Genomic DNA, 12,895 nt, shown 5'->3' with positions numbered 1-12,895 from the left:
TGTGAGAAGAAAAACATCATCGGAGTCAGTTGTAAAACTATTCTTACTTCATATAAACATTTCTATAATTGGCCGTTACAACATTTTGTCCGGAAGTAACTTTTCAGTCATATTTGTCACTTGTTTATAGGTCTAGTTAAAGCTGATAACGAAACGACCCATTGCGCAGTTTGTTTTATCAAGGAGCTAAGCTCCTTGGTATTACATATTCCTGCTGAGATGTTAATTAAAGCTATTCAGTGCGTGAAACCTAGGAAAAGCTATGACAATAACTTTGCGACCCCCTGCTGATTCCCAATAAACGTATCTTTAGGATATGAGTCGTATTACAGTTATAGCGTAAGCGCGTTGTAGTCTGCAGGCACAGACCCTAACTTGACACTTTAAAAAAAATCATTGTGCCTTGAGAGAAGTCTAGCCCAGCTACCTACTGGCTGTGTCAGTGTCAGGAGCAGCTACAGTACTTGGCCTAAGGTAGTCTTATAGTGCAGACTCACTTTTACGACTGACCAGGGTTTGTGCTCGTGTCAGGAGCAGCTACAGTACTTGGCCTATGGTAGTCTTATAGTGCAGACTCACTTTTACGACTGACCAGGGTTTGTGCTTGCAGACTAAGCGCGTTGCGCCGTTCCGCTGAACGCAGACGGACATTATTGCGTTCAGCAGACTAGGCCGTTGGCATTAAAAAAGCTCGTAACTTCCAAATTATGTTCATATTTTGATAGCAAATTACTAAAGTCAGGTAGTTATTATCCATTTAACCTCTTTATTAGTCGATAAAGAGGACAATCCCTTTCATGTAAAACAAAATTCATAAACATGAAACATAGCAGTCAAAACCTAAGTTCCTAAGTACCATAAACTTTGCTGTAAATATGGCATGCTGGCGTGCCTACTCCATTTTGCCAGCCGTACGTTACCTACTAAAAACCTTTAGAATGTATATATTCTAATAACGGTTAGCACCCCTGCTGACTAAATACAAATATCGAGACTAGATTTGGCATTTTATTGATCTAACAACCGGTATGAGGTGGCCCGTGGTTTATGGCTGTAAACATAGTTTGTTTTCATATTCCAATCAATCTTTCATGACAACTCAAGAAACATTTCTTCTAAAATCTTTGTTCATCAGGTTCATGGGAGGTCGGTTAATTAGTGTTTTCTTAATTGTCCATCCATGACTATGGACGTCTTGAAAGTTTGTATAAATACGCTGAATGTTAACAGTGAACAACACAACTCGTCTAGGAACACTACCAGAAGGTCTCAGAAGAACAAGCTATCAAGGATACCCTACATCAATCTCGGTAAGTAGACAGTATGGTAGGACGTAACACGATCGGAAAGAGTTTTGAAATTGAAAAGTCAGGGAGGTGACATAATTACTACTTGGAAAAATCAACCTAGTGAGTAAGGCAGTTTAAATAGTTTGCCACCTTTAGAAGTATGCGAACATTATAATGACGCATGACGTAATCCGATCACTATTTCTATAGGAGTACAGAAGTTCTACAGAAGTTGCCTTCGAGTTATTTTTCGAAAGTCTTTGCGATCGTGTTCATTCCTAAATAGATGTTTGTGCAGTGCTATAATAGTAAGGGACATAATAGTTCTAACAAATGCATGCTATTCATCCATTGGACTCTGAGCTGTAGCATCTTTATATTTCTTTGAAGTTGGCAGAGGTGTATTATATTTTTAAGAATTCAGGTTCTAATCCTTTAACATAAATACATGATCACGTTAAAAAGGAGTGGGTGCATGATTACACAAAATGGGGTGTAGACAATTCTGAAAATGAAGACCAATATTACGGGCACGTGTATGTAATGGTTACCAATCTATTTTTACAAGGGGCATTAAAAGCCGCTGCTAATAAAGTGTACATACAATTGTAATGTAGTATCAAGCTGGTACGTTGATAACAGAAATTAATCTGTCACAACGATTATTTTTAAGAGGAAAATTAACACTTATAAATCTGCTAACGGTAGGTGACTTTGAATGTATAATAAGATGAGTTATGAAAAAATAAAGATGAGAGACTGACATCATTTATCTAACTTGACGGCCATTTTAATTTACAAGACGGCCCTTCAATTGGTGTTAAACGAATTATATTTCCATTTTCGGCTATAGCTCAATAAGCTATATAAAATGTCATTACTATAACCAGGAATCTCGTGCTTTCGTTTCCAGACACCATGGCTTCTCGATTCTTCCTCATCTGTCTCATCGCCCTGATGGTCGTAGGAATGACCACGGCATTCCCTTACGAGCTCGACGACGATCAGGACGCTGAGGCCTTGATGTTTCTCAAGAGAGATCCAGTCATGCAGGACCTGTTACTCGCTGAGAAAAGAGGGGCTAACATGAAGAAGTTCAAGGGTAAGTCAATGGGTTCCTATCTCATGTCTACCATGAATATTTTCATCAGGATAATCATTATTTCGCCCTTACTGGTATACACGCTAGTACCATGCGTTTATGCTCTGCATACACATTACGTTAAATCCGAAAGTTAGGAAATGTTTGCATAGGACGTGGCTTTCATTAAAGCCCCATTGTACTACTTAAAGCTACTTGCGCCCTCTATATAGCAAACAATGCCTAATTGGGGCCTGTTGGTCCCCCATGATCCCCTTTTCTTATGTTAATTGAGAGCTGATTTGATGAGGTAACCACCTGTCAGTGACTTTACAGGGTGGTCTAATCCCCCCCCCCCCCAGACCCTTCTAGGGTTTTTAAAAAAAAAGCCTTCCCGGCGGGCGATCCGGATTGACAGGCCTGCCTGCCCCGCGGTTTTGACTTTGAGAAGGCCTGCCCTATTGTATACCCGATATAAATCATATACGTTCGGATTACGTAATACCTCATGGTCATGTTCACACATTACCAGTAACTAACGAGGCCATTGAAAATACATACTAGTAAGTTTATTTTAAAGTAGTTCCAGTTCTGCTAACTTGTGGTACTTTGTATTTTGTGTTTTATAATTTTATTATTGTATTAAGTCGTTAATTTCGATATATATGTCAGATACGTTTGAGAGACAAAGTGATATAAAACACCTTGAAACATTTTTAGCTTTATTATTAATTATCATAATTATTTTCATTAACAATTTTCTTTAAACAAAAAATTAGTAAATTATTTAATAATTAAAAAAAATAAAAACAATTCATCAATTGTAAATCGTATGTTTGTGTCGCTTCGGATTTCTTATTGTTCTTATTTTATAAAGTAAAATGAAAACTAAATTATTTACTCGAGGGTGCAATCATTTTTTTTTTACAGCATGTGAAACAGCTCCAGGTTGCCTTTGTTTCCGTCGTTCTGGTGATGTCGCGTTCTGCCAAGGTGAGAATTATATATCAGTGCTGTATCCAGGGGAACTATAGGGGGCAACCCCCCCCCCCCTCATAACTATCTTTACCGTATTATTCACATTTTGTATTCATGCATCCCGAGAAGTTGCACCTCTTCACCCTCCCCTTTTTCTTTTTCATACTTTCTTTCTTTCTTTCTATTCCTTGTTTTGTTCTTGTTGTCCTTGTTCTTGTTGTAGTTGTTGTTGTTGTTCTTATTCTTCTTCTTCTTTTTCTTCTTCTCCATGATAGGTATAATATCAGATTTGTACTTTTCAGATTTCATTTCATGAATCAACGAATGCAAATGCCATGTGACTTTTCCCCTATCACTGTAGTCCGCCCTCTATCGTTTTGCGATCACCTCATTAATGTGTGTGCTATTCCTGATTCCAGGCTTTGCGTCCATCTTAAACCTGTTTCTGTCTTCTTTTCCCCACCCCATCCCTAATAGCTCTGCCTCTCTCTCCCCCACTCTCTCTCTCTTTCTCTCTCTCTCTGTCTCTCACTGTCTCTCTCTCTGTTTCTATCTCTCCCTATGCCTCTCTCTCTCTCTCTCTCTCCCTCTCTCTCTATGTATTTCTCATATGTCTGTTTATATCTGTCTCTTCCCCTTTTCCTTTCTCACTCTCTGCCTCTCCGTCTCTCTGTCTCTCTGTCTCTGCCTCCCTGTCCTTCTGTCTATCTATATGTATGTCTTTGTCTGCCCCTTCTCTCTCTCTCTCTCTCTCTCTCTCTCTGCCTCTCCGTCTCTCTGTCTCTCTGTTTTTATCTCTCTGTCTCTCTGTCTCTCTGTTTTTATCTCTCTGTCTCCCCCTCCCCCCTCTCTCTCTCTCTCTTTCTCTCTCTGAATTCGTTTGTCTTTGTTATCTCCTTCAATGTTTGTCTCTATCATGTCTTTTTTATTTCCTCTCACTTTCCACCTATTGTGTACCCGTCTCATATCTTATTCCGTCTCTTACACATTCAGAATCCAAATTGGATTTCATTTGTTATCATCCATTCCCATATCAACTTACTTTTCTGTTTGTTGCTATACAGTTAACAACTAAATCATTCAAACCATAACCGAGTTTTTGTCTTTGTTTAAGTATATGGAAATGTGTTGGTCCCGATTAATGTTTTCGAGAATGTCGCATATTAGAGCTTCCATGTTAGAGGCCTGAATTCAACAAGCTCACCTATAATTTGTTAAGCTCCCCTAAAGTGTTGGGAGCCCAAAATGTGCCCAAAATTTGATGGTAAAATTTAACTTAAATTGTATCATAATGTGAGAGAGAATTTTATTTAAGACACACTTCTTTAAAGATTTCCTCCCCCAAAATATGTTTGAAGACAAATATTGATAAAAGAATACATAATTTGGGTTTTCTGTTGTACGCAGACATCCTAAATGCTGTACTCTTTCATCAATATTCGACTTCAAACACTGTGTCTTAAATGACAACCTCTTTCACATTTATGATACAATTCAATTGAAATGTTGCATCAAATTTGTGGGGCTCCCAACACTTTAAAGGGGCTTTAAGTTACTATGAACACACACATTTCAAATGTACAAGGTATTTGAATAATTAAGTTGTTATATAAATAATAATTTCTACTTAAATAAAATGGCGGAATAGTCCTTCATATGATGATATTAAAATAATAGTGTGGGTTTATAAAGCGCTTAATACACCTCTATAGAGCGCTATGTGTGTATATAATTGCCCCGGTCATTGGATTAAAGCTTTCCTAGGCATAAATCTATGAACATTCCCCACTCCCTTGGGAGCATTCAAGTCAGGCGCCATTTTTAAGACGCTCACAATTCTGAGCCAACTACAACGACTTTCGTATCAGCCAGGGTACCCATGTAACACCTTGGTGGAGAGTGGGAAATGTGGATTAATGGCATGCCAAAAGACGGTTGTGCGGGGCTGAGATTCGAACCCTTAACCCTTGGATTGGAGAGCTAAAGCTATGGTCATTTGGTAGTTGGTTAACTCAGTATACTTGGGAAGAGATGTTCAGTGTAAAAGACCCATCTATGAAATGTAAAATGTTTTTGGATACAATTCAGTCTCAGTTGGATATACATGTTCCTACTAAGGAGATTCGTTTGCATTGTAGAGATAAGCCTTGGATAAATGCTGAAGTTAAAGATGTTATCCGCCAAAGACAGCAAGCTTTTAATAACAAATCAAAAAGTTTGTGGCATCATCTTAGAAACAAAGTTAAACGGTTGATAAAACGACAGAAGATTTCATATTATAACACCAGAGTTCGCAACTTAAAAAGTGACAGCCCAGCAGCTTGGTATATTAAAGCAGATTCGGATTTTAACAAATACTGAAAAGAAACATACTCCAATTGTAGTACCAAATATTGACCCGAATGACCCAGACAAATTCAAACATATTGCTAATTATATAAACGAGCATTTTTTAGCGGTGGCATCCGATCTACCAGGTCTTAGTAGGAATAATTTACCTGCTTACTTACCAGCTCAGGAAACATGTCCGATTGTACGACCTTATGAAGTTTTTAAACAATTGAGTTCGTTAAACCAACAAAAGTCTGTTATAAGTGGAGACTTACCAGTGCGAATTCTTAGAGAGTTTGCACTGGAATTTTGTACACCTCTTACTGATATCTTAAACACATCTTTCCAGTTGTCAGTGGTACCATATCAGTGGAAACGATGTGAGATCACACCAATTCCTAAATGTAAGCCTGTAATACCTCAGAATTTAAGACCTATAGCACTAACTAGTTATTTTGCGAAAATAGCTGAGTCTTATATATGTAAATGGTTACTCGAAGACATTTCAATTCAAATTGATATTAATCAATACGGAAACCGTCAAGGTCTGTCAACTAATCATTACTTAATTCGTTTGCTTCACCAGATTTATAAAAATGCAGAAAATTCTCGGTCCATATCTACACTTATCTTTACAGACTTTTCAAAAGCTTTTGATCGTATAGACCATAATATACTTGCCAATAAGTTAATCCACCTTCATGTTCGGCCTTGTATTATTTCATGGATCTTAGATTTTATTGAACACCGTCAACAACGTGTGAAATATCTTGGTCATTTTTCAAACTGGTCAACGTCTCATGCCGGTGTAGCACAGGGTACAAAATTAGGACCAATTATTTTCCTAATAATGATAAATGATGCTTGTTTTAACTCAGAAGTACCATAGGCTACTTCAAGTATGTAGACGATCTGACATTAGTTGAAAGTCGTACATTATCACAACCGTCTAAATTACCAAATACTTTATCTGATTTTTATCAATGGTCTCTTCGTAATAACATGACTCTTAATCCATCGAAATGTCATTGTATGTTTATCTCTTTTTCTAAGAATATAGCTGATCAGAGACCTTTGTTTATTGGGGATGAGTGCTTAAACAGTGTACAAAAAGCAAAAATTTTAGGAATAACTGTGCAGTCCGATTTGAAATGGGACAGTCATATCTCAGACCTTTTATGCCGTGCTAATAAAAAACTTTTCATGCTTCGTATTCTCAAAACATACAGATTGCCTTTCTGTGATCTAGTAACAATTTACAAGGGATATATTCGCCCAATATTGGATTATGGAGTACCTGTTTTTAACGGAAACCTCACCCAAAGTCATATCTTAAGTTTGGAACGAATCCAGAAAAGAGCATGTAGGACCATACTAGGTGATCAATATATTAATTATGACAAAGCTCTTGAAGTGTGTTCTTTGCAGACCCTGTCAGATAGACGCAAACAATTATGCACTAATTTTGCTTCATCTCTTGTCAACAACCCACTTTGTAAACATTGGTTACCTGTTAACAATAATGTAGATTATTCACTGCGAAGAAGGACCAAGTATCGTCAATTTCATTGTAAAACGAACCGCTATAGAAATAGCTCAATTCCCTACCTAATAGACCTGTTGAATGCATGAATGAATCTTAATTGTCTACCTGTTGAATGGTCCGGTGTCTCATTGTCTGCATACATTTTTACATTTTTACATTTTTACATTTTACATTCCGCATTTTAAATTTTAAATTCTATGCTTCCATAATTACTTGTAACATCTTTTTAAAATGTACATTGAATAGTGATAAGGTTTTGTAGCAATCATGACATGGCAATTCAGATCAAATGGTGTTCAAGTTTTTAATTCATTTGCTTATTTATCCCCAATTTACGAAAGTCGGGAAGGAGCTTACTTGTTTTGTTGTTTATATTTTTTTTAAATACCCGACACTCCTTGACACGAGAGGTCCAGGGATGAGCGAGCAGACCGTTAGCTAGTGTATATGAGAGTGTGAATGGGAGTGTGTATAAGAGTGTAAATGTGAGTTTTTATGAGAGTGTCCAAGGTACAGGAGTGAGAATAGGAGCGTGTATAGGAATGAGAGCGTGTATTGAAGAGCAAAGGGCCTGCTTGCTCATCCTTTGACCTACTCTTGTGTCACCTCACAAAATATATTTTAAACGTGAATTAATTTGCCTGTTATTGCCTTAGTCATATTAGTTATGAACTTTGTTATGAATTTTGTTATATACTGTATATTATACTTTGTGACAATGTCAACCACATTTGTATGTATTATAATTCATTGCCAATGTAAATTGTTCATAATTCAGCCATCTGGCTGCGAAGTGCAATCAATAAAACCTTTTCAATCAATCAATGGTCACAAATCTGAGCAGCGACCGACCGATCAGTAGCCTGCTCGGTCGCTGCTGGAAATTAGGCATCGCCCAGCAATTAGGTCGGTGCCGGGCGGCGACCGCCCAGGCACCGAGCGTATTTTGGGCGGCGAGTGAAAAGTGAGCAGGCGCCGCCCAAATTTTAACTCCGCGCTAAAACTTCAGCGGCGACCGAGCGATGCCCTAAAAACGAGCGGTGCCTGGGCGGCCGCCGCTCGGTGGCCGGGCAGCCGCCTGGCAGAATTGGTTAAAAACTCGCCGCTCGGCCGCCGAGCAGGCTACTTTTGGGTAATGTGACCATAGCACTAGTGATCGAACCACTACGCCACAAAACCGGTACCTCACATACGTCTTTGGCCTTGCCATTCCCCTTATATATGTTACATATATTGGGAGTTGTCGTAGAAATTAATTAATTTTTATTTGAATGAAGTAAAATATATATATTTTTTTCTTCTTCATCACCTAACAGGACAAGGCGGAGCGGATGGAATCTAAACAGCAAGACGATTTGACACCTGTCTAATACTACTACACCACGGGGTTATTACGGAAAAGGTGTCAATTAGTATATATGCCACTTTGAATTAGTACTCCAGAAATAAATGTAGTTAGAAAGTCAATATAATTATTGTTCATTTTAATAATTTTCGTTGACCCTGATGATGAGGGAAAAGTAGTTTAAGTATGTCTTCTGAGTTTAAATGGAGAGAGAGAGAGAGAGAGAGAGAAGAAAACAAAAGAGGGAAAGTGAAAGGTTGAAAATTTAATTGGAAGGTTTTATTGAGTTTTTTGAGAACATCCCATAATTGCAATTAGAGAGAGAGAGAGAAGAAGAAAAAAGAGAAAGAATGAGAGAGTTTAAAATTTGAATTGGAAGGTTTTCTTGAGTTTATTGAGAACACATCTTAATCGCAGTAAGAGAGAGAGAGAGAGAGAGAGAGAGAGAGAGATGAGGGGGAGGGATGAAGTGATGAAGAGAGAGGAAAAAAATGAGATGGGGTAGAGTTAGATAGATAGTCGTCAAGAGAAATTGGGATAGATTGGGGAAGAGAGAGAGAGAGAGAGAGAGAGAGAGTAGGAGAACCCAAGAGAGAAAGAGAGATAGTGTGTGTTTGTGTGTGTGTGTGTGTTTGTGTGTGTGAGCGAGAGATCGAGGTAGAGAGAAAGAGACAGAGAGAGGGAGAGACAGAGAGACAGAGAGACGGACGGACAGAAATCACCTGATGGGGAAAAACAACAGGAAAGGTCTGAAAGTTTAAAATTGTTTATTTTCAAATAACATTTATTTCTTTGAAATATAATGAACCACCATGAACAAAGAGCAAACAAATGAAGAATGCTTACGTCACAAACAATGTCAAACCTAAGATACACCATGTATGATAATACACAACATTAAAATGCATTTTTATTAGAAAATCTAAATCAACGTATGGACTAAAGCTCGACTGACCATGTTGAGTGAGCTATTTTTTTATTTGTGTTTTGGAAGTTTAAATCATCGATATTTAATAAATAATAGAAGGCCTTCTCTAATCTTTAGGATAAATTTCTCGAAAAAGATACCACACATTAATTGAATTGAACGGTCAGAACTAGTAATGTTATTGCCTTGTTTAATAGTTAACCGCGATAAGATCGTATAATTAACGCCTTGGAGGGTATATGATATTACGCTTGATACTAATGTCTCCAAAGCGCTTTAAATACAATACACATTGTACACACCATACCATGATGATGTAAGTTATTCATTTAGCATGTTTAGGATCGCTTTTGGAATCTTGTCAATCCCACATTTCCAATCTTCTTGGTTGTGAGTATAAATGACATGCACGTTCAGTACACGTATGTCATGCCGGGGCTCGAACCAATGAGATCCCTTGTATCTTCGCTAAAATGATTAAAACCATTTGACTTTTTCATTTTACACAATCATCCTTTCATATCTTGTTCATCGACGTTGCTTGGAATATGATATTATAAACAAGCCATCGAGCCATTTCTAACTAATGCATCCACTGCACACGAGGCGTCATGTACCTAACTCAAGACTGCGTCAGTGACGTGTGCTATTATTTACGCGCTACAATAGAGACTGCGTCAGTGACTTGCGATGTTATTTACGCGCTGCAAAAGAGACTACGTCAGTGACGTGCGCTGTTATTTACGCACTACAAAAGAGACTGCGTCCGTGACTTGCGCTGTTATTTAGGCGCTACAAAAGAGACTGCGTCAATGACTTGCGCTGTTATTTACGCGCTAGCAAGACTGCGTTAGTGACTTGCGCTGTTATTTACGCGCTAGCAAGACTGCGTCAGTGACTTGCGCTGTTATTTACGCGCTAGTAAGAATGCGTTAGTGACTTGATAAGCAACAATGCCTTCGAAATGACGTCACACCATGTAGCGGGTTATAAGATCTTATGCATACTGCACGTTTGGAAACATATCAATGACGTTTAACTTCCATAGGTTTAGTAGTTTAGATTCTTCACAAAATGGCTTGCTTAACACAAATATGGCCGAGCTATTAAATGGTAACAGACATAATGAATGATATACAATATTAGCTTTCGATTAAATAGATTGCAACAACATATTAAACAGTTAAAATAAAAACAAAGAACAAAAACACAACAACTTTAATAGACGCTTTAATAACTAAAAGTGTTATTTGCCATTGACTATACTATAACACTCTACTTCATATCCAATGCCATTTTAGTACTGAAGAACAAATATATTTTTAGTAAATTAAATAGGTGCTTTGTTAGCCTACTCTCCTAACCATGAATTTGATTAATAGCTCAACTAAATGCGTGCTTGACAAAACGTAAACATCTTGATTATTTACATAATTTGCAATAATTGGCAAAGTGCCAAGAAATATCATGGAATTATATACAAGAAAATCATACATTTGAAATGAATAAGGATTTCTGGGCATCATATTTTGGTCAAAATCAAAAGGAAATTTGTTTTAGTTACAAAATAGGAAAATAAACAGAACATATGGGATCAAGGAGTTTTCCAAAAAACTGACTGTTGCCCCCCCCCCCCCCTCCCCCTTCCTCTGCTTCTAATGTAGAGGCAATATAATTTCATATACGTGCAAATACAACAAGTTTGTTAATACAATTTTATTTTGGGGACTTTGGGAGATGACCACATTCCGTAAAAAGAATCAACTGAATTTATACTATGCCATGAGTCCATTAATTGAACAACCGTGTTTGAACACAAATATTAGTATATTTTTAATGTAACACATACAGATGTCAAAGGTCAAAGGTCGACAGTTCAGGCGAAGGTATACCAAGTGGAATAATAATGAAGATATGATGAATAAATGACCTAACGGATCCATCGAATGTTGAAAGTACGGTTACCCGTCATCTTAGATTGGTGGGTTCAGGCAATCCGGTTAATAACCGAATCGTAATCGCTGCAAAATAATAATGCAAACATAACAAGAAAGGAATGTCAGAAACATTATTATCATTTAAAAACGTATTGATTTGTTAATGATGTACAAAACTAGATAAGACTTGTGTTTGATTTCACTACAATACTTTCTAAAACGCTTTTTGAATTTCATAATGTGTGTGTCAACATAATGCAAAATCTTTCAGTTAAACTGAATCTTTCTAAAAAGTAGATAAGTCAATTCCCCCTCTTTATAAAGAAACCCTTGGAATTGAATATATATAAATATATATCTGGGATATTTCTGCATGAAGCAAACTTTCTTGATCCGCACAAACATTTTAATTTTGGTTGAAGGTATAAAATGCAACATGCTGCGAGAACACTCGGAAAGTACTTCGATAACAAGTACTTGAGAGAGTTTTAAAAGTGTGAAACCTGTCTTGCTACATGTGATACTCTATTATGGAAGATAAACTGATATGTTACAACTTTTAATCTGAATAAAAAAACTTCTACAAGTGTTATCTTATTTACTTAATGACCTTACTATTGAATATTTACTTATATTCGTTAAGAGCTAGCAAGAAAAAGAAGGGAACTTTTAACTGAGTGCCGTAACCTTCTAATTTTACAATTTGTGTACTAGGTCGTACCTTTTTTAATACAATTCTTCAAGACCATTATGAGATTACCAAAAAGTTAATTAAAAGTTTGTACTTTCCAAGTGTTTGAGTATTTGAAATGTAGTTTTCTTTAACGAGTTTCTTATAAAGTGGTTTAACTTTTTAAAAGCGATTTCCCTTTTTGGTAGCAGGTCGTTTTTTTAAAAGCGGGTTTCCCTTTTTGGTAGCAGGTCGTTTTTTAAAAGCGGGTTTCCCTTTTTGTTAGCAGGTCGTACCCTCATTATAGCACTCCTCGAGACCATATGATGCGTCTTGTGTACCTGGTTGGGTCGTCAGGCATGCAGAGGAACGCTCGATTCTCTGGTGAATAGTCACAACTATATCCCTCGGGGCAATCGCACAACCACCGTCCCCTGCTGCGAGCCTTGCCACCTGAACACTGCGTGTATGCCTTCACTTTACACTGAAAAGATATGGATACAAAAAAATGATAATTATAATCATTACAATAAAATTATGATAATAATGACACTAATAGTAGTAAGAATAACAAATGGTAATATTAAAAGTCAAAATAAGTGTACTATTACTAGTACAAGTACTAGTAATATTGGTAATGATGGTAATAATAGTAAAACTAGTATATATTAATCATACTAGTAATATAAAGTAATGTAAAACGCTTAGAGAAATTTGTATTAAGCGCTATATAAAAGCTAAATATTATTATCATTATTAAATGGTAAAATAATAGTAATAGTAATATCGA

At 36.9% G+C, this 12,895-nt stretch overlaps 1 protein-coding gene and 1 long non-coding RNA gene across 2 annotated transcripts; one reads left to right on the top strand and one right to left on the bottom strand.

The window, feature by feature from the left end:
* Positions 1-1,128: 1,128 nt before the first annotated feature.
* LOC115921203 lies at positions 1,129-8,692 on the top strand. Its single transcript, XM_030978435.1, has 4 exons — positions 1,129-1,310; positions 2,203-2,391; positions 3,301-3,363; positions 8,542-8,692. The coding sequence occupies exons 1-4, from the start codon at positions 1,181-1,183 to the stop codon at positions 8,565-8,567; spliced, it is 408 nt and encodes a 135-aa protein (XP_030834295.1). The 5' UTR covers positions 1,129-1,180; the 3' UTR covers positions 8,568-8,692.
* Positions 8,693-9,333: 641 nt separating this feature from the next.
* LOC105437719 lies at positions 9,334-12,585 on the bottom strand. Its single transcript, XR_970693.2, has 2 exons — positions 12,447-12,585; positions 9,334-11,519 (listed from the first exon to the last, which is right to left on the bottom strand). It is a non-coding gene; the product is annotated as an uncharacterized LOC105437719 (long non-coding RNA).
* Positions 12,586-12,895: the final 310 nt, after the last annotated feature.

This window comes from Strongylocentrotus purpuratus, unplaced genomic scaffold (assembly GCF_000002235.5).
Source record: "Strongylocentrotus purpuratus isolate Spur 01 unplaced genomic scaffold, Spur_5.0 spur5_scaffold_1, whole genome shotgun sequence".
Taxonomy (NCBI): domain Eukaryota; kingdom Metazoa; phylum Echinodermata; class Echinoidea; order Camarodonta; family Strongylocentrotidae; genus Strongylocentrotus; species Strongylocentrotus purpuratus.
This window is presented reverse-complemented; position numbering and strand designations above follow the sequence as displayed.

What these genes read in the sequence shown, in the direction of transcription:
- LOC115921203 (XM_030978435.1), top strand. Translation starts at nt 1,181, where the DNA reads ATGACTATGGACGTCTTGAAAGTTTGTATAAATACGCTGAATGTTAAC. An exon ending in TAACATGAAGAAGTTCAAGG is followed by an intron (nt 2,392 to 3,300) that starts GTAAGTCAATGG and finishes TTTTTTTTACAG; the next exon opens with CATGTGAAACAGCTCCAGGT. An exon ending in TGATGTCGCGTTCTGCCAAG is followed by an intron (nt 3,364 to 8,541) that starts GTGAGAATTATA and finishes ATCACCTAACAG; the next exon opens with GACAAGGCGGAGCGGATGGA.